The sequence below is a fragment of the Pristiophorus japonicus genome, chromosome 1, assembly GCF_044704955.1.
Source record: "Pristiophorus japonicus isolate sPriJap1 chromosome 1, sPriJap1.hap1, whole genome shotgun sequence".
In the NCBI taxonomy this organism is placed as follows: Eukaryota; Metazoa; Chordata; class Chondrichthyes; family Pristiophoridae; genus Pristiophorus; species Pristiophorus japonicus.
Window position 1 is genome coordinate 511,697,810 of NC_091977.1, and position 20,420 is coordinate 511,718,229.

The 20,420-nt window shown below is 42.7% G+C and overlaps 1 protein-coding gene across 3 annotated transcripts in view; it reads right to left on the reverse strand.

Annotated features, from left to right (window-relative positions):
• Nucleotides 1–20,420, reverse strand: part of dennd3a (DENN/MADD domain containing 3a) — a 201,493-nt gene that overhangs the window by 23,956 nt on the left and 157,117 nt on the right. For all 3 annotated transcript variants that reach the window (XM_070895716.1, XM_070895700.1, XM_070895709.1), the window contains 5 exons: nt 12,980–13,239; nt 12,049–12,216; nt 7,415–7,544; nt 6,119–6,217; nt 92–231 (listed from right to left, as the gene is read on the reverse strand). In XM_070895716.1, the coding sequence (XP_070751817.1) occupies nt 92–231; nt 6,119–6,217; nt 7,415–7,544; nt 12,049–12,216; nt 12,980–13,239 (797 nt within the window). The remainder of the gene's footprint in view (nt 1–91; nt 232–6,118; nt 6,218–7,414; nt 7,545–12,048; nt 12,217–12,979; nt 13,240–20,420) is intronic.

Here is a 20,420-nt window from a genome sequence, read left to right on the forward strand (position 1 = left end):
ATGGATTATTCTGATTTGCCCAAAATCCGTTCCATATGCCTTTAATGCCCTCTGGTGTGTGTTTTTTTTAAACTTTTTTTTTTAAACTCACCAATTTTGAGTTTCCCACTTGAATGCAATGCTGCTGAATAGTCCAGGATGCTGCATTGAAGAGCACTACTTTTCCTTCACTTAATGCACACCATAATCGTGGATTTGCATTCTCATCCTCTTCCAGTTGTATCTGATGACCTAGCACAGTGAAGTGTTTAATTCATGATTTAGTGCAGTACTGATAACTTTGTAAACAAACAATACAAACTCAAAACAATAACCTGCTTTTTCATTTCAATGCTGGAGCAGCCTTTTTTTTAAAAAACGTAATTATGTTATCCACCCTTTCGTTTCAGCATCACAATTGTTTCCCACCTCCACTTGGTAGTTTTGTGGCAACAAATGATTCAATCTATAACAGTTATATCACTGTATGATTTATACCATCTAATAACACAAACTGATACAAAAAGTTATCCCGAAATGTGGTGCAATAGATGTCAAAATATTTGAACGAAAAAATTGTGGTTTGTAAATATGGTTAGGTACACTTTGAAATCTGATGCACAGGTTGAACCTCTGTGGTCCGGGACACTCTGGTCTGGAAACATCCATGGTTCAGCATTAGTTGGGCCTGAGGGAGAGGAGGGTTTATATTTTTTTAAAGTTTGGCAATTGGTTGGAGCGGCTATCAGTGAGTTTGTGCGACGATTGGCTGGAGTGGATGTCAGTCAGTGAGTGTGTGCACAAGTGCTGAGGGAGTCGCCCACAGGCTGCCAGAATGCGCGCGCACACACACACACAGGAGACCGGGTGCTGACCTCCCCTGGTTCGGAAAATTCTCTGTTCCGGCACTGGTCAGGTCCCGAGGGTGCTGGACCAGAGAGATCCAACCATGAGACAAGTGAAGCTCAGAACTGAAATTCTTCAAAAATGGAGTCATTTTCATAAATCTATGTAATGTACATTCTTCAGCACTTGAATTTTAGTGTGTTCTGTACTGGAGACCGAACAATCTCCATCATCGTAAACTTTTCAAAATGTCGTCTCAAGACAATTAATAAGTATTCCAAATACATAGGAAATACTATACAGTGTTACATCTGTGTTATTTGGTCCTTCTCCCTTCACTTCATTTTTTCTGCCTGTAATTATTTTCTATTAATTTCCCCTTTCAAATATTAATTTTCTCAATTTTGCTCCAGGATCATCATGGAGAGCAAAGATACGCCTTGGTTTTTTTTCTCCATTCCAAAATGTCTCCTCAAACTCCTCTTCCCTGTCCTCTTCTCCCTCCAACTTCACCTCCAACAAGGAGCTCAAGGACTTCATTACCATCAAGGTAGAAGTGATCCTTACAGTTTCCTACAATATAGCAGTGACTGCACCTCAGAACTACTTCTTTGGTATGAAGCACTAGGAGACATAGAGGTCTTGAAAGGCACTATCTAAAGGCAAGCTCTTTCTATCCATCTTTCTCTTCCCCATTTCCCTTCCCCAAGCCAAACCTCCTCTCAGACTCTACAAACCTAGCTTTTCTCTATCATTCCTAAATATTTTCTTCAGGTTCAATGTAACAGAGCACTCCTGTAACGACTCTAGAAACATAGAAAATAGGTGCAGGAGTAGCCCATTTGGCCCTTCGAGTCTGCACCACCATTCAATAAGATCATGGCTGATCATTCACCTCAGTACCCCTCTACAACCTGCAGTGTGCCGTTACAAACCCACTGTGCTACTGTAGTAGTTGAAAAATGGTACATCCTGAACAACTGCCACATGACTCCTCACAACTCAAGTGGCAACAGGAAAACATAAGAATAACTGTAGAAATAACCACCAAATTCTCACACCAATCTTTTTACAAGGTTCTTTAAACTACTTTGGTAACAAAAAACAGTTCCTAGCAAGGCACACTGCTAAGCCAGCAGAATGACAGGAAATTGCATGCACGGCACAACAAGGTATTTTGAACACACCTGCTTGTATCCAAACCATGAACTGGCATTGGTTTCCAGAGCCCATCACATTTAGTGTCAGTAACTTGGACATAATGCTAAATAGATAGACATTCCACTCAATTGCCATCTCAGTTTTGCCTGTTTAACAGGCATAACTGATTGGAAAATCTGGGTTATCTCAGGGATCTGAAAGTATTTACATAGCGGAAACCATGTCTCAATTTTGATTTGTGTGGAGGCAGATACAATGGTACGAGAATAATTTCTTCACCCAAATGATAGGCTTTGGGTCAAGAACGGAGGCGGGTTTGTGAAATAAAGAGGGTAGCCCTCTCATTCTTTCTGGGATCTACATATCCATACGAATTCTTTTTCATAGATGCATATTTCTCAAGGTGGCACCTTCTCTAGTTAGGAGCTGGAAGGGGAATATGTAATGAGTCATTGGTTCAGATCTACAGGAGGATCCCAATGAGAGCCTCAGGGATGGATATTACAGGTTGAGCATCCGAAATCCGGAGTTCCAAAATTTGGAACGTTCCGGAATCCGGACACTGGGCCGATCCGTGGCAGGGTCATTCGGAAACCGGAAAATGTTCCGAAATCCGGACCTCGCCCCGGTGGCTCGCCCCGCCCCGAACTCGCGGCGGCCCGGCCTTGCCCCAGGCCCTCGGCTGCCCGGACTCGCCCCAGGCCCTCGGCTGCCCGGACTCACTCCGACCCTCGGCCCGGCCCTACCTCACTCCCGCCCCGCCCCGGCCCTCAGCGGCCCGATCTCAGGGCAAACTTCGTCCCGGCCCCGGCTCCCCCCTTCTCCCCCACTTCAGCTGCCAGACCCCACCTACCTCGGCCCAGGCAAAGATGTTCCAAAATCCGGAAGTACCCGGAATCCGGAACAGCCTCAGTCCAGAGGTTTCCGGATTTCGGACGCTCAACCTGTACTAAAAAGTAGGGGTGCTCTAAGATAGAATGCCCAGGAGCTCTAGGCAGTACTAACAAAGATCATGGTTGAGAGATTTAGCTATAGACTGTCTACTGAATGAGCCCACACTGCGATTGTGCGCGCACTAGGTCCGTGCAGCAGAGTTGGTCCCCAGTCGTCTTAGCTAATCTTTGCCATTGGACCAAGGCCTAGCTCGGTCAAGCCCATGTTATGGCTGGTGTGCAGCGGCCACCACATGTTAAAAAAATCCACGCACAAGCATTTTCCACTTCGGGATGTAGTTCTGGATCTGGAATATTAGGTCCTTCATTGAAACACCTGTGAACTCATCCCTTTTTGGCATGGAAGCAAGTAATCCTCGATATAAGGGACCGCCGATGATGATGATGATGATGATTGAATGAGGGGACTCATAAGACCCAATATCTTAAAACTACCCCATTATAACACATATTCTTCTGGGTTTTAAGATTCTAGCAGTTCCTCCACTTGTCCCTAAAAAATTCTGCTCCACATCGTGAAGCACACATAAGGCAGTCTGCAGAGTAAAACATTTAAAAAGGATATTGGTGACCAGCACACAGACAAATCCGTCTTGCAGTAGTTAAACTTTGGAAAATGCCCTGATGGAAAATGCTGTGGTAGAGAGAGATCTTGGGGTCCCTATACATGAAACAAAAAAAGTTAGCATGCAGGTACAGCAAATAATTAGGAAGGCAAATGGAACGTTGGCCTTTATTGCAAGGGGGATGGAGTATAAAAGTAGATAAGTCCTGCTATAACTGTAAGACCACACCTGGAATAATGCGTACAGTTTTACTCTCCTTATTTAAGGAGGGATATACTTGCATTGGAGGCAGTTCAGAGAAGGTTCACAAGGTTGATTCCTGAGATGAGGGGATTGTCTTATGAAGAAAGGTTGAGCAGGTTGGGCCTATACTCATTGGAGTTTAGAAGAATGAGAGGTGATCTTATTGAAATGTACAAGATTCTGAGGGAGCTTGACAGGGTAGATGCAAAGAGGATGTTTCCCCTCGTGGGGGAATCTAGAACTAGGGGGCATAGTTTCAGAATAAGGGGTCACTCATTTAAACCGGAAATGAGGAGGAATTTGTTCTCAGGGGGGCATGAATCATTGGAATTCTCTACCCCAGAGAGCTGTGGAGGCTGGGTCATTGAATATATTTAAGGTGGAGATAGACAGATTTTTGAATGATAGTGGGGGTCAAGGGTTATGGGGAGTGGGCAGGGAAGTGGAGTTGAGGCCAAGATCAGATCAACCTTGATCTTATTGAATGGCGGAGCAGGTTCGAGGGGCCAATTGGCTTACTCCTGCTCCTATTTCTTATGTTCTTAAACTGACTAGAGTTGCATGGCCCTTTGGTGAACAAATCCTGCCCAATAAACCTACCTGCATGCCATACTAGATTAGATATGTTATTACGTTTGTTAGCTGAGCATATCCAACAACATATATTCAATGCCTTAAAGCTTAGAATTATCTCTTCCATAGTAAGTTTTCCATGAACTCATTGAATGGCGGTGCAGGCTAGAAGGGCCGAATGGCCTACTCCTGCACCTATTTTCTATGTTTCTATGTTTCTATACCAGAAGATCTGAAGTTCAAATGTTGAGTCTGCAACTGACATATTGCACACTGGTTCAGCCGAATCTTTGTGTACCCTGTACTCGCTGTCTATTTTAGAGTAAGATGTTGACAACTTGTATATATCAAATCGACTGCAAATAAATAACATTTCTGGAATTCTGCAAGACCCATTATTGTAGAGTCTTCCCAGCTGCCGACTTTAGTGAATACTAGCAAACTTACATCTGGCTTGCAGCCAGTGCCACTAGCTCAAGTCTTCACCCGATAAAAGCTACTATGTGACCATTATACACAGGGATGTGGCCATAAGGAATCTAATGAAAATTGCCCGCTTTGGTCTACATGCGATCTAGAAGAAAGCTCCCACTCCAAGGGCAATAATCCCTTGAACTATTGAGGCTTAAGGTGCCTTTAACTTTAAATATCTGTGTATTTGGAGCTGGGGTCTAAAAACGTGTACTCTTGACAGTTTGTCACTATCTTCCTCTCACCCTTGGAATAGTTCTGTTCCCAATCATTTCTATGTAGCAGAGAATGTACAAGAGAACCCATATTTCCACTGGCTATATTCACCATAATTTTTTTCAGATGACACCAGCATAATGTCTGGAGGAGAGCATCACATTGGCCTCTGTTACAAATCCTCCTTTCCAGAGGAGTTTGTAGGTGACAAAAGATAGCACCCTAAACGAAAATGGTATAGATAATAACCATATACATGCTGGTAGAGGAGGTTACCTACTTTGGATTATGATTTTTGGAAACTTCTCAATGTCTCACAGGTGAATATACCTTGTTGACCTCTGTTGTCCAATATGATGGTATGATGTTGTGGTCTGACCAGAGCACTATACAATTTGATTATGACTTTCTGAATTTCTTTCATTTTTCTAAGGCTCTAACGTCAGATCTACAAGTATTAGGTTAGTTCAGCATTACAAACTGGTCTGAATTCTTGACATTATTGCTGCCGCTTAGAGTACTGTTTTGAACAGGACTTTAAACCTTGTATTTTCCTATTTAATTAGATTAGAAACTGAGAATCAAAAAAAATTCCACAACCTATACAATGGTAAGATTTCCTCACCCCTCCTAACATTTACCCCCCCAACCCCACCCTTACTTTTCTCTCCTGAAGGTAGCAATTTGTGCTGAGATTCATTGGTGGCAATGATAATTTTATAGTTCACCTTTTCTTCGGTAAACTTGGTCAGAACATACTGCTTGGATATTCTCACCGTATGAGGCCAATACAACCTAGTCTAATGCAGACAAAACTTCCAAAGGACATGCTGGATAGTAATCAGCAAGTGAGTGTATTTATTTTGTCCTTTGCTACTGAGCCATACAGATGGGCCAGTTTAAGAGTGATTCCTTTTAGTTCTCACTGATTAGTTGTATTTCATGCATTTTAACATTTTGGAACATAAAACAGTGTAGATTGATGACCCTGTGAATTCCCCTTCAGACCAAAACAAACTTGTTCAATTTTAGAAGGTCTGATGCACAAGACTATTACATAAACACATTTCCGCAGCATGTAGTTACCCAAAATGATTGATTAATTCTTACCTGGTGTATATAAGAGCGCATTCACAGCCTGAGGACTAGTTTGACCAGCAGAAGGATTTATCTTGTGTTTTAAAGTCTCTGAAGTTGTTTTAGGTACTACTAGAATAAATTGACAATAAAACTGAAGTTAGACACAAAAGACTAAAATTAGAAAATGCTGGAAATGCACAACACATTAGTCAGCATGAGAAATGGAAAAAAATAAAGGTTGAGTGCATTTTCTGTTCTTATTTTAGATTAAGCATTTGCTGTCTTTTTTGTAATTTAGATGTGGTAATTAAAATGGGTTGGTTAACTAATGGGTTTATCAGTGTGCTATCATTACAGTCGTTAAACAAGTTAAATTTGGCCAATATTTGTACTTATATTTATGTTTTACTTGTACTAAGCAATTAATGGTAACCCAGTGTCTGGAAAGAAGATTGTTATAAAAACAAAGTAAACAAAGTAAAAGTATAATGTGGATAAATGTGAGGTTATCCACTTTGGTGGTAAAAACAGAGAGACAGACTATTATCTGAATGGTGACAGATTAGGAAAAGGGGAGGTGCAACGAGATCTGGGTGTCATGGTACATCAGTCATTGAAGGTTGGCATGCAGGTACAGCAGGCGGTTAAGAAAGCAAATGGCATGTTGGCCTTCATAGCGAGGGGATTTGAGTACAGGGGCAGGCAGGTGTTACTACAGTTGTACAGGGCCTTGGTGAGGCCACACCTGGAGTATTGTGTACAGTTTTGGTCTCCTAACTTGAGGAAGGACATTCTTGCTATTGAGGGAGTGCAGCAAAGGTTCACCAGACTGATTCCCGGGATGGCGGGTCTGACATATCAAGAAAGACTGGATCAACTGGGCTTGTATTCATTGGAGTTCAGAAGAATGAGAGGGGATCTCATAGAAACATTTAAAATTCTGAGGGTTTAGACAGGTTAGATGCAGGAAGAATGTTCCCAATGTTGGGGAAGTCCAGAACCAGGGGTCACAGTCTAAGGATAAGGGGTAAGCCATTTAGGACCGAGATGAGGAGAAACTTCTTCACCCAGAGAGTGGTGAACCTGTGGGATTCTCTACCACAGAAAGTTGTTGAGGCCAATTCACTAAATATATTCAAAAAGGAGTTAGATGCAGTCCTTACTACTCGGGGGATCAAGGGGTATGGCGAGAAAACAGGAATGGGGTACTGAAGTTGCATGTTCAGCAATGAACTCATTGAATGGCGGTGCAGGCTCGAAGGGCCGAATGGCCAACCCCTGAACCTATTTTCTATGTTTCTATAACAAAGATTTATTTATTCCTACCCATATTCTTCATTTGATCAAAATAAGCCAATTTGGAGGCCGCATAAATAGCTCGAGGTGACTGCATGCATCCAACCACAGCATCCATCAACAGAACATTTGTTAGTGCTTGCTGAATGTACTGCGGATCCTAAAAATGAAGTTAACAAAACACTGTTGTCAAATTAGACATTTATACACAGCTGAAGTCTTGCCAATGTTGAGATAATACAATGAATATGGCTCCCACATTAATTCATTACATTACAGAAATGAACATGATCGACGTTGCAAGATTTTACAAGAATTATTTAACAGTCTAGAATCTATATTTTTCATTTAAGACTATCCAGATGAGCTCCCATGAACCTCAGCATTACGAAAATATCTGAAATGTTTCTATACCCTACTCCCTGACATTGCTGAATATATTGTTACACAGTGAAAAGGATTTAAAAAAAATAAAAAATAAAAATTATTTTTTTTTTTTTTTTTAAGTACATTATTTGGATTTTGGATATTTGTGACAAGCACATATTGTCCACAACAAGATGTAGTCAAATTAGATCTGCTTCTGCACAGGCTTGTTAGTGTACAGAAAAGTCTGATAATCTTGGAAAACTGGAATGGACTTTTTTTTATTTATTCATTCCTGGGATGTGGGCATCGCTGGCAAAGCCAGCATTTATTGCCCATCCCCAATTGTCCTTGAGCAGGTGGTGGTGAGCTGTCTATTGAAACGCTGCAGTCCTTGTAGTGAAGGTACTCCCACAGTGCTGTTAAGGAGGGTTATTCCAGGATTTTGACCTAGCGATGGTGAAAGAACGGCGATACATTTCCAAATCAGGATGGTGTGGAACTTGGAGGGGAACCTACAGGTGATGGTGCCTGCTGCCTTTGACCTTCTAGGTGGTAGAGTTCGAAGGTTTGGGAGGTGCTGCTGAAGAAGCCTAGGCACGTTGCTGCAGTGCATCTTGTAGATGGTACACACTGCAGCCACGATGCGCCAGGGATGGAGGGAGTGAATGTTGAAGGTGGTGGATGGGGTGTCAATCAATCGGGCTGCTTTGTCCTGAATGGTGTTGCGCTTCGAGTGTTGTTGGAGCTGCACTCAGCCAGGCAGGTGTATTTCATCACACTCCTGACTTGTGCTTTGTAGATGGTGGAACAGTTTTGGGAAGTCAGGAGGTGAGACACTTGCTGCAGAGTACCCAGCCTCTGACCTGATCTTGTAGCCACAATATTTATGTGGCTGATGCAGTTAAGTTTCTGGTCAATGATGACCCCCCATGATGTTGATGGTTGGAGATTCGGCGATGGTAATGCCATTGAATGTCAATAAGAACATAAGAAACATAAGAAATAGGAGGAGTAGTAGGCCATTTGGCCCCTCGAGCCTGCTCCACCATTCAATAAGATCATAGCTGATCTGATCATGGATTCAGCTCCACTTCCCTGCCCGCTCCCCATAACCCTTTACTCCCTTATCGCTCAAAAATCTGTCTATCTCCGCCTTAAATATATTCAGTGACCCAGCCTTCACAGCTCTCTGGGGCAAAGAATTTCATAGATTTGCAACCATGAGAGAAGAAATTTCTCCTCATCTCAGTTTTAAATGGGCGGCCCCTTATTCTGAGACTATGTCCCCTAGTTTTAGTTTCCCCTATGGAATTATCCTCTCTGCATCCACCTTGTCAAGCCCCTTCATTATCTTATAAGTTTCAATAAGATCACCTCTCATTCTTCTGAATTCCAATGTGTATAGGCCCAACCTACTCAACCTATCCTCATAAGTCAACCCTCTCACCTCCGGAATCAACCTAGTGAACCTTCACTTAACAGCCTCCAATGCAAGTACATCCTTCCTTAAATACGGAGACCAAAACTGTATGCAGTACCCTGTACAGTTGTAGCAGGACTTCTCTACTTTTATACTCTATCCCCCTTGCAATAAAGATCAACATTCCATTTGCCTTCCTGATTACTTGTTGTTCCTGCATATAAAATTTTTGTGTTTCATGCACAAAGACGCCCAGGTCCCTCTGCACTGCAGCACTTTGCAATTTTTCACCACTTAAATTATAATTTGCCTTTCTATTATTTCTGCCAAAGTGGACAACCTCACAATTTTCCACATTATACTCCATCTGCCAAATTTTTGCCCACTCACTTAGCCTGTCTATAGCCCTTTGCAGATTTTGTGTCCCCCTCACAAGTTGCTTTCCTATCCATCTTTGTATCATCAAGGGGTGGTGGTTAGACCCTCACTGTGGGGGATAGTTATTGCCTGACACTTGTGTGTCACAAATGCTACTTGCATCTTATCGGTTCACTTTCATGCACATAACCAAAGTCATGACTGAAATCTGCCGTGATTGTGATTGTGACAGTGGTGCATTATCCCTTCTTGTCTCCAACCACTCCCAAGTGTCACAATTAACGGAGTCATCCTCCTCCACCATCCAGCTCCAAGTGCCTGCTCTTGCATGGTTCCATTCTTAGCTATCTGGACGAAGCCAGCACACCTCCAACATTGGCTTTTCCTCTCTCCATGGCACCATCACCTTGCAAGTCGCCAAAGCATCGATCACTGGTGCCCCTGCCCCCCATCTTTTCTTATCTATGCACTATTCTTCGATTACATATCCCAGGTAAGGGGTTAACTTCCATATGTATGCTGATGACACCCAGATCTAGTTCTCCACTGCCTCTCAATTCCACAACCAATTCTGTGCAGTTGGACTGCCTGTCGGACATTGTTTTGAGTGAGTCACAACTTTCTTCACCTCAACATCTAAGCCATTATTTAACTGCCAGTAAGACGTTCCAGTCCTTTGTCACTGATGCTACCCAACTCCCCACATATTTTCTTAGGAAAACAAAACCATGCACAACCTTACCATCATGTTTAGCCTTGTTCAGAGTTTCATGCAGCCACATGGCAGACTGGTCATGAAAGTAAAAGCCCATGGGATCCAGGGTGGCAAGTTTGATCCAAAATTGGCTCAGAGGTAGGAAGCAAAGGGTAATAGTTGATGGGTGTTTTTGCAACTGGAAGGGTGTTTCCAGTGGGATTCCGCAGGGTTCAATACTAGGTCCCTTGCTTTTTGTGATATACATCAATGATCTAGACTTGAATATAGGAGGTATGATTAAGAAGTTTGCAGATGATACTAAAATCGGGTGTGTGGTTTATAAGAAGAAAGCTGCGGGCTGCAGGAATATATCAATCAACCGGTCAGGTGGGTAGAACAGTGGCAAATGGAATTTCATCTGGAGAAGTGTGAGATAATGCATTTGGGGAGGGCTACTAAGGAAAAGGAATACACGTGAAATGGTAGGATACTGAGAAGTGTAGAGGAAAGAAAAGACCTTGGAGTGCATGTCCACAGATCCCTGAAAGTAGCAGGCTAGGTAGATAAGGTAGTTAAGACGGAACGCTTGCCTTTATTAGCCGAGGCATAGAATACAAGAGCGAGGGGGGGGGGGGGGGGGGGTGGTTATGCTTAAACTGTATAAAACACTGGTTAGGCCACAGCTGGAGTACTGCGTGCAGTTCTGGTCACCGCATTACAGGAAGGATGTGATTGCACTGGAGAGGGTACAGAGGAGATTTACGAGGATGTTGCCGGGAGTGGAGAATCTAAGCTATGAGGACAGTTTAGATAGGCTGAATTTGTTTTCTTTGGAACAGAAGAGGCTGAGGGGAGACTCGGTGATGAAAATTATGATGGACCTAGATATAGTGGATAGAGGGGTCAACAACCAGGGGTCCTAAATTTAAAGTAATTGGTAGAAGGTTTAGAGGGGATTTGAGGGTCAATTTCTTCACGCAGAGGGTTGTAGGGGTCTGGAACTCACTGCCTGAAAGGGTGGTAGAGGCAGAAACCCTCACCACATTTAAAAAGTACTTGGATGTGCACTTCAAGTGTCGTAACTTTCAGGGTTATGGATAAAGAGCTAGAAAGTGTGATTAGGCTGGAGAGCCTCTTGTTGGCCTGCATGGATATGATGGGCTGAAATGGCCTCCTTCCGTGTTGTAAACTTCTATGATACCAACATCTCCTTCAAGTCCACTTGCTTCCACCTCTGTAATGTTCCCCATCTCTGCCTCTATCAGGCCTCTCTGCTGCTGATAGCCTTATGCACACTTTTGCCACCTCCAAATTTGATTACTCCCACTCTTTGCTGACTTTCCATCACTCAATCTCCAAGAACTCCTGCTTCCCCAAGATGCAGATGACACCTCCTGTTCTGCACAAAGTCTTCCTCATCCATCAGCTCCACCAATCCTTGCTAAGCAACATTGTCTCCCTGTCCTCTAATGCAACTAATTTAAAGTCCTGGTCTTCAAATACATCTGCAGCTTCTGTACGTACTGTTGCTATGGATTCTCTTAAAGACATCCCTTCAGACACTATTTTTGTTATCTCTGGCTCTCCAGCAAGAGAAAGCAAAAGAATAACGCAAAGCCAGAATGTGCTGGCACAATGCAAGTAAGAGACCTAAACACAGTCAAAAGATCACAATTTCCCATGAGATTCTTGCCAAATGAGGATAGTTGGTATACCCAGTGAAGTCAATCAGGGTTTTGGATTATGTAAGAATCATAAAGTAAATTTACAATAGAAAGCATTTCAAAAAGACCATTAAACCTTGTGCTTATCTGCCATTGTTTTTCCAGCCCACATTTCCTTCACAATTAGTTGCCAAAGATCACGTTCATTCTTCAAGTTTCCTACAAATGGCTCTTTCAGAGTGCTTTTAATTTTTAGAGCAGGGATTCGAAGTGGGAAAAACATCACAGATATGTTTTCAAGTTCCTAATAATTGGGGGGAAAAAACATAACAATAAAAAGACATTGTTCAATGAAACACTTGATGTACTTATAGTTTAGAAGTTTAGCTAATATTAATTTGTGCTATCAAGAATATAAATAGCATAAAAGGACAATAAAGCATCAAAGCAAGTGCTTGCCCATCTCTCCTCTCATCTTCATCCGATCAAAAATGACTCCAAAAATGATTGAGCTATTTTTAAACTAATTTATTAACTTCCCATCTCTGGAAGCACAATTATATGTTTATCTAATGAATATATCAAAGGATCTCAATGGTCAACCAACTAAGATATGAACCATTTCCAACACACATCTGCTGTTTTCTTTTGACAACAGAAATCTTTCTTTAAACAAAGTCCCTTAAGAACAAAGCTACTGTATCTCAGCTGATTTACATATGAAATAGCCAGTCAACTCTGGTGTATGGAAGAACTTGAACTTCTATAAGTGGGCAGCAACCCTACTTTGGTTCAGAAGAACATAAGAACACAAGAACATAGGAAATAGGAGCAGGAGCAGGAGCAGGAGCAGGCCATTTGGCCCCTCGAGCCTGTTCTGCCATTTAATAAGATCATGGCTGAGCTCATCTTGGCCTCAACTCCACTTCCCTGCACACTCCCCATAATCTGCTTCATACTACCTGTGTCGAACAAGGAGTCATCATCTCCACAACTTTTTAAAAAAGAAAAAAATTACAAAGCGTTCAGAAAAAGCCTGAATTATATGAACTATTCCAAAGCATTACCTGTATGTCTCTGAATTTGGCAATCTCAACATAGCCAGGTCTTCCTTCTATAAGAAGGAACAGTCGCTTCTGTGTCAATGCAATTTTGCCCAAACCATAGTTGGTCTTCACAGACGATGACAATTTATAGACACTTTCATTTTTGTCCAGGTGTTCTATCACTTCCAGGGGCAGATTAACCTCCCGAGCCTCAGTCTCTGATTCCTTCCAAAAGTTGTAAAAGTCTTTAAATGTCTCAGGATCGATCTGTTTCAGATGCCCTTAAATATGAAAAAAAAAATTCTTATTACACGGCTTACATTAAACAAGAAATGGAAGACCAGTACTCCTTTCAAAAATTAGAATTCCTTCTAAATGGTATTAAAATGCACCCTAAAGGCAATGGCTGTCCTTTAAGGCAGAAGATAAAATTCACACAAAGCAAGAAAGCAAAAGCCAATATTAGTTTTTCTTTCACGCAACATTCAAAACAGGTATGAAAATTAACTTGACTGATTATTCCACATTTACAATATTTGGGTTAAAAAACAGAAGGACCAATTGTACAAATGTGTGCTTCCAGTTAGAAAGCCTCACCCATATGGAGCATATACTGAGAAATGGAGGCATTCGTGCCAAGATTTTTCATCCATTCAAATTAATGGATACAAAATTGTGGGAAGCACCGGCAAGATTTCCTGGTATGTGCTCCCAGCAGGCAAAACTCAAATTCATAAAACTGACTGTAAAAATGTATTGTGCTGGCAACTTAATAAAGTAACATATTGGCACAGCACGTATTAGCACCAAGGCACAGTATCATGAAGTAACAGGACTTTGGGTCAATCCTCCTTAGCTGAATTATCAATTTTGCTGCATTACTATGTAAAGCTACCAAATGCAAAGCAGCCCTTCCCCACAGGCAGGTAGAAAGCAAAGCAACAGTTGAAGCCATAAGAACCACCTGAAACCTAGTAACCCATTTTACTAATCACAAATCCCATGTGTAAAATCATATAACTATACAGCATAGGAGGATAACATTCAGCCTATCATTCCTGTGCCAGATCTCAAACAGCTACCCACTAAATCCTATCCCCCATACATGTTTTCTTTTTCATTTATCTATTTCTGCCTCTGAGTAAAAATGTTTGGCTTTAATATAATTATGAAACTCAATATTTGATAAACTTAAAATGTTATTCAATTCATGCTTCTCTCTGAAGAAGTCCAGGGGGGTCAGCCTTGGCTCAGGAGCAGCCCCGAAGCCAAAAGGTCATGGGTTCAAGTCTCACTCTCGAAACTTGATCTATGCTAACACTTCAGTGCAGTACTGAGTGCTGCACTTGTCCGAGGTGCCGTCTTTCGAATGGGACGTTAAACTAAGGCCCCGTCTTCCCCAAGGTGATCATAAAAGATCTCATGGCACTATTCAGAGAAGCGCAGGGGAGTTTTCCCTGTTGCCCTAGCCAATTATGTATCCCTCAACTAATGTCATTAAGACAGATAATCTGGTCACTGATCTCAATAGAAATCATAGGTTTCAACTCAGCCATTTTGCATCTCACATTTTCTGTTCAATTCAAAACAATAATGAATTGCAGCTGCTCATACAAAAGCTAAGCAACCTGGTGGCATGTCCGGTACGCTCGTGGCCTTCCGCGAGAGGTAGGCGCCGGAGGAACTGGAGTGCATTATCACCCCTGGCAACCAAATTTTAATTTGATTTTACATGTTTTAAAGTTTAATTTGTTTTAATTGCCGGGTTTTTAGTGTCCCCCTCCCCTTTTATAGGGGGCACTTGTAATATATATAATTTTAATGCCCCCAAAAAAAAAAATCAAAAAAAAACCTGGTGGCATGTGGTGGAAGGAATGCATAACCTGGAGTTGATTTCCAATGGGGACAAAGGCAGGGAAAAATGAAACTGAAATCGCAGGGTTGAAAGAAGTGCACCAAATGAGACAGCTTTTTTAAAATGGTTAAAAGGTGGAATAAAGAGGCACAGAGGCACACAACTTTGAGAAGCGTTAAATGTTTTCAGTAATAAATGGAGGTACTCTACACTGTGGCAATATCAAACTTTTAATCTCCCTGTTAATTCATCATTTTGCACTGGAAGACTTGACCCTTAACCTATCACTGAGATATAAAGCACCACCCAAGTAAAACCTCTCACCTTGTCCCTCCCCAAGGTTCTTAAATTTTGCTAAATATATGTTTCAAAATAGTTTTGGCCCTTGACCTGCTTTTCTTCCCTTAGCCAGTCCCTCGGGAGTCGAGGATGACTTACTTCCACACTAGCATGAGTTCTAAGATGGCTGATGAGTCCAATGTGGGATCTACAGACTCTGTCAAAGGTAGGGCAGGTGGTGGTTGAAGGGATGGGTGGGTGGGGTGTTTGGTTTGCTGTACGCTCATTCTGCTGTTTGTATTTGTTCGGCGCCTTCCTAAATGCTTCTTCTCCACTTTGAGCGGTCATGGGCCAGGGATTCCCAAGATTCGGTGGGGATGTTGCATGTCTTTAAGGAGGCTTTGAGGGTGTCCTTGAAGAGGTTTCTCTGCCCTCCTGGGGCTCGCTTGCCGTGACGGAGCTCGGAGTAGAGTGCTTGTTTCAGGAATCTTGTATCAGGCATGCGGACTACGTGTCCTGCCCTTCGGAGCTGATTGAGCATGGTCAATGCCTCGATGCTGGGGATGTTGGCCTGAGAGAGAACACCGACATTGGTACGCCTATCCTGCCACTGGATTTGCAGGATTTTGCGGAGGCAGCGTTGGTGGTACATCTACAGTATTTTGAGCTGCCTACTGTAAATTGTCCACGTCTCTGAGGCATAAAGGAGGGCGGGAATCATCAGTACTCTGTAGACCATGACCTTGGTGCCGTGTTTGAGATTTTACTCTTAACATAAGAACATAAGAAATAACAGGAGTAGGCCATTTGGCCCCTCGAGCCTGCTCCACCATTCAAAATCATGGCTGATCTGATCCTGGCCTCAACTCCACTTCCCGCCCGCTCCCCATAACCCTGGACTCCCTTATCTTTCAAAAATCTGTCTATCACCACTTTAAATACATTCAATGACCCAGCCCCCACAGCTCTCTGAGGTAAAGAATTCCAAAGATTCATGACCCTCAGAAGAAATTCCTCCTCATTTCTGTTTTAAATGGGCGACGCCTTATTCTGAAACTATGCCTACTAGTTCTAGATTCCCCCACGAGAGGAAACATCCTCTCTGCAACTACTCTGTCAAGTCCCCTCAGAATCTTATACGTTTCAATAAGATCACCTCTAAGTCTTCTAAACTCCAATGAATATAGGCCCAACCTGCTCAACCTTTCTTCGTGGCACAACCCCTTCATCTCAGGAATCAACCTAGTGAACCCTTCTTTGAACTGCCTCCAGTACAAGTATATCCTTCCTTAAGTAAGGAGATCAAAACTGTACGCAGTACTCCAGGTGTGGTCATACCAACGCCCTGTACAGTTGTAGCAAGACTTCCCTACTTTTATACTCCATCCCCCTTGCAATAAAGGCCAACATTCCATTTGCCTTCCTAATTACTTGCTGTACCTGCATGCTAACTTTGTGTTTCATGTACAAGGACCCCCAGATCCCTCTATTATCGCATTTTGTAATCTCTCCCCATTTAAATAATTCATTTTTTTATTTTTCCTACCAAAGTGGATAACCTCACATTTTCCCACATTATACTCTGATTGCTAAATTTTTGCCCACTCACTTAGCCTATCTATATCCCTTTTTAAATTCTTTGCATCCTCCTCACAACTTGCTTTCCCACCCATCTTTGTATCAGCAACAAACTTGGCTATATTACACTCGGTCCCTTCATCTAAGTCATTAATATAAATTGTAAATAGTTGAGACTGCCTGTGGCACCCCACTAGTTACAGTTTGCCAACCTGAAAATTACCCATTTATCCTGACTCTCTGCTTTCTGTAAGTTAGCCAATGCTCTATCCATGTTAATATATTACTCCCAACCGCGTGAGCTTTTATCTTCTGCAGTAACCTTTTATGTGGCACCTTATCAAATGCTTTCTGGAAATCCAAATACACGACATCTACTGGTTCCCCTTTATCCACCCTGCTCATTACATCCTCAAAGAGCTCCAGCAAATTTGTCAAACATGATTTCCCTTTCATAAAACCATGCTGACTCTGCTTCACTGCATTATCATTTTCTAAATGTCCTGCTACTACTTCCTTAATGATGTACTCCAGCATTTTCCCAATGACAGATATTAGTCTAACTGGTCTATAGTTTCCTGCTTTCTGTCTGCCTCCTTTCTTAAACAGGGGCGTTACATTTGCGGTTTTCCAGTCCGCTGGGACCTCTTCAGAATCCAGGGAATTTAGATGGTTTACAACCAATGCATCCACTATCTCTACAACCATGTCTTTTAAGACCCTAGGATGCAGGCCATCAGGTCCAAGGGACTTGTCCACATTTAGTCCCATAAGTTTGCCTAGTAGTTTTTCTCCAGTGATAGTGATTGTTTTAAGTACCCACCACCCCCACCCCCTCCCCCCAATAGCCCTTCATTATCAATTATTAGGATGCTTTTCTTCAGACGAGCAAAGGCTGCACTGGCACACTGAAGGCAGTGTTGGGATTCATCATCAATGTCTGCCCTCGCTGACAGGAGGCTCCTAATGAATGGAAAGTGGTCCACTCTGTCCAAGGTCTTGTCGTGGAACTTGATGATCGAAGGGGGGAGGGAGTCCTGTGTGATGGGGGCAGGTTGGTAGAGAACCTTTGTCTTACAGATGTTTAATGTAAGGCCCAGACTCTCGTACGCTTCAGTGAAGATGTCAACAATGGTTTGGAGTTCGGCCTCTAAGTGTGCGCAAATGCAAGCATCGTCTGCACACTGTAATTCACTGACAGTCGTTGGGAGAACCTTGGTATTCGTCTGAAGGCGACAGAGTTGAACAATTTCCCGTTCGTCCTCCAGCGGGGAACGTGTTGGAGGTTAGATGAAGCAGTGCAGCGAGAAAGATTGGGAAGAGCAGCGGAGCAATGACACAGCCTTGCTTGACCCTGGTCTGCACTTGTATTAGGTCTGTGGTGGTTACGTTGGTAAGGATCATGGCTTGCATGTCATCGTGAAGCAGGCGGTGGATGGTGACAAATTTTTGAGGACAGCCGAATTTGAGGATGACATACCATAATTCCACTCGGTTGACAGAGTCAAAGGCCTTTTCTTGGATTTGTCGCGCGGTGAAAATCATGTCCGTTGTACCTCTAAGTGGGCGGAATCAGTATTGTGATTCTGGGAGGAGCTCTTCAGCCACTAGAAGGTGCAAAGAGCAAAATTCACCAGAACCTCCCCTGTGTTTAGGCTCATTTGAAAGGAATTTTAATTTGGGACTATCTACCGAAAAGTTTGGAATTTTAAAGTCTTATGGAAGAAACTACGAACTTTAATAGAGTTATGAACTTTTACAAGACAAATTAAAGTCTGTGGGCGGACCTAGGGAACAAAGGAAGCCCACTTGATTATTGGAACTGTCTGGTTGTGAGGACTGAGGGAACCTGTCTGGAAGAATAAGTATTTGGAAATCTTCCTCCACAAGAGACATTACCATCACAGTATTACCCAGAGATAGTTCCCCATCAACATGGGTCTGGACAAACCATTTTCAGCATACACATAACAAAGAGGCCCAATCCAGCTTGTATGCGAAAGACTAAGCACAAAAGGACATTGCAATTACCAAACTAATATTTCCATCAGGAAACAGTTTTTCGAAGATCAACCCACCCAAGACATGTTAACTTTAACGAGCCCGACAAAATACTACAAAGAACCAAGCCCGCCAAAATTATACAAAAGATTGTGAACAGATTAGGCGGCAAGATTAGAACACTGAAATCGTATAACTGGCCACTGTTTTCAACAGCGGTTAGAGAGACGAGAAACGAAGAGAGAGGGTGGAGGAGAGAGGCGGTCGCTACTACCTCATCAAGTCAAGGAGAGAAACCAACGTGACAGTTGTAAAACTAACTTCTCCAGCCTCGAAGTCTTGAAGTCCTGAAGGAAGGAAGATCATCACCATCGACCATTAACTATCAAAAAGATTGGTAAGCATAAATCCCTGCCACCCTGGAGTCTAACCAAGCTAGAATTAGATAGTGGGAGGTGGAAGGTATAATTTTACTGCAACCCCCTTTGAATGTGTAGTGTATGGTACTTTATTAGAGTGATTATAAGTTTGACCTTGTACCTTTCCTTGTCTTGTTCTTTATTAGAGTGATTGTAAGTTTGGCCATGTATTTTCTTACTAGAGTAATAAGCCTGTATTGCCTTGACTGTAATAAACAGAAGTTCTTTGCATCAAACCAGCATCCTCTGCACTTTTGTCACACCCCGCAAATAAATTCTGAGTATAGAACCCAAGGGAGGGGGAGCGATTCGAAACCGCTAAAGTTGGTCAGAAGGGAACCTGACCCCCTCATAGAGACCACAACACACCCCAAACACCGCCCCCACCCCCCTACAGAGGAGATGATTGAGGAGGATTCTTGCGAGAATTTTCCGTGGCAGACAGCAGTAAGACTCCACAGTAATCACCGCAATTGGTCTTGTCATCTTTCTTGAAAATGGTCATGATTACGGCGTCTCCGGGATCCCCCGGCATGCTCTCCTCCTTCCAGATAAGAGTGATGAGTTCATGTATTCGCTCCAAGAATATTTCTCCGCCATGCTTTAGTAATTCAGCGGGGATTCCATCTGCTCCTGAGGCTTTGTTGTTTTTCAGCTGCCAGATGGCCTTTTCAACCTCATGCTGGTGTTGTGCCGAGATAGTGGCATGTAGCATCCTGTGGGATGGAGTCGAGGATGCTCATGTCAAAGACGGAGTCCTGGTTAAGGAAATCTTCAAAGTGCTCCTTCCAGCGGACACTGACCACCTCTTTGTCCCTGATAAGTACCTCTCCGTTCTTAGCCCTCAGTGGGGTAGGACCTTGAGTGCTTGGGCCGCAGGTGGTCTTGACTGCACTAAAAAAGGCGCACACGTCATGGTTGTCGGCTAGTTGCTGGATCTTCTGCGTTCTTTCCACCCATTTGCAATTTCTTTCTTTATTACAGAGCCCCTCTGCCATCAGGATTGAGAAAGCACATTAGATTGGTATTTAAAAGTGAACTAACTTTCAACAATCAGATCCATATAGAACCATAAAATCATAGATGTTTACAGCACAGAAGGCGTCCATTCAGCCCATTGTGTTTATGCTAGCTCTTGGCTAGACCAATCCAAACCTAATCCTACTGCTCTATACAACCACCCTGTAAGCTCTATATCTTTCCTGCTTCAAATATTTATCCAATTTTCCCTTAAAAGTTGCTACAACTGCTCTGTGACAAAGCATCCCATCAATCTTCTGCATAAAAAAAGTGTTCCTAACTACTCTCCTCACACTTAGCAACAACTGTA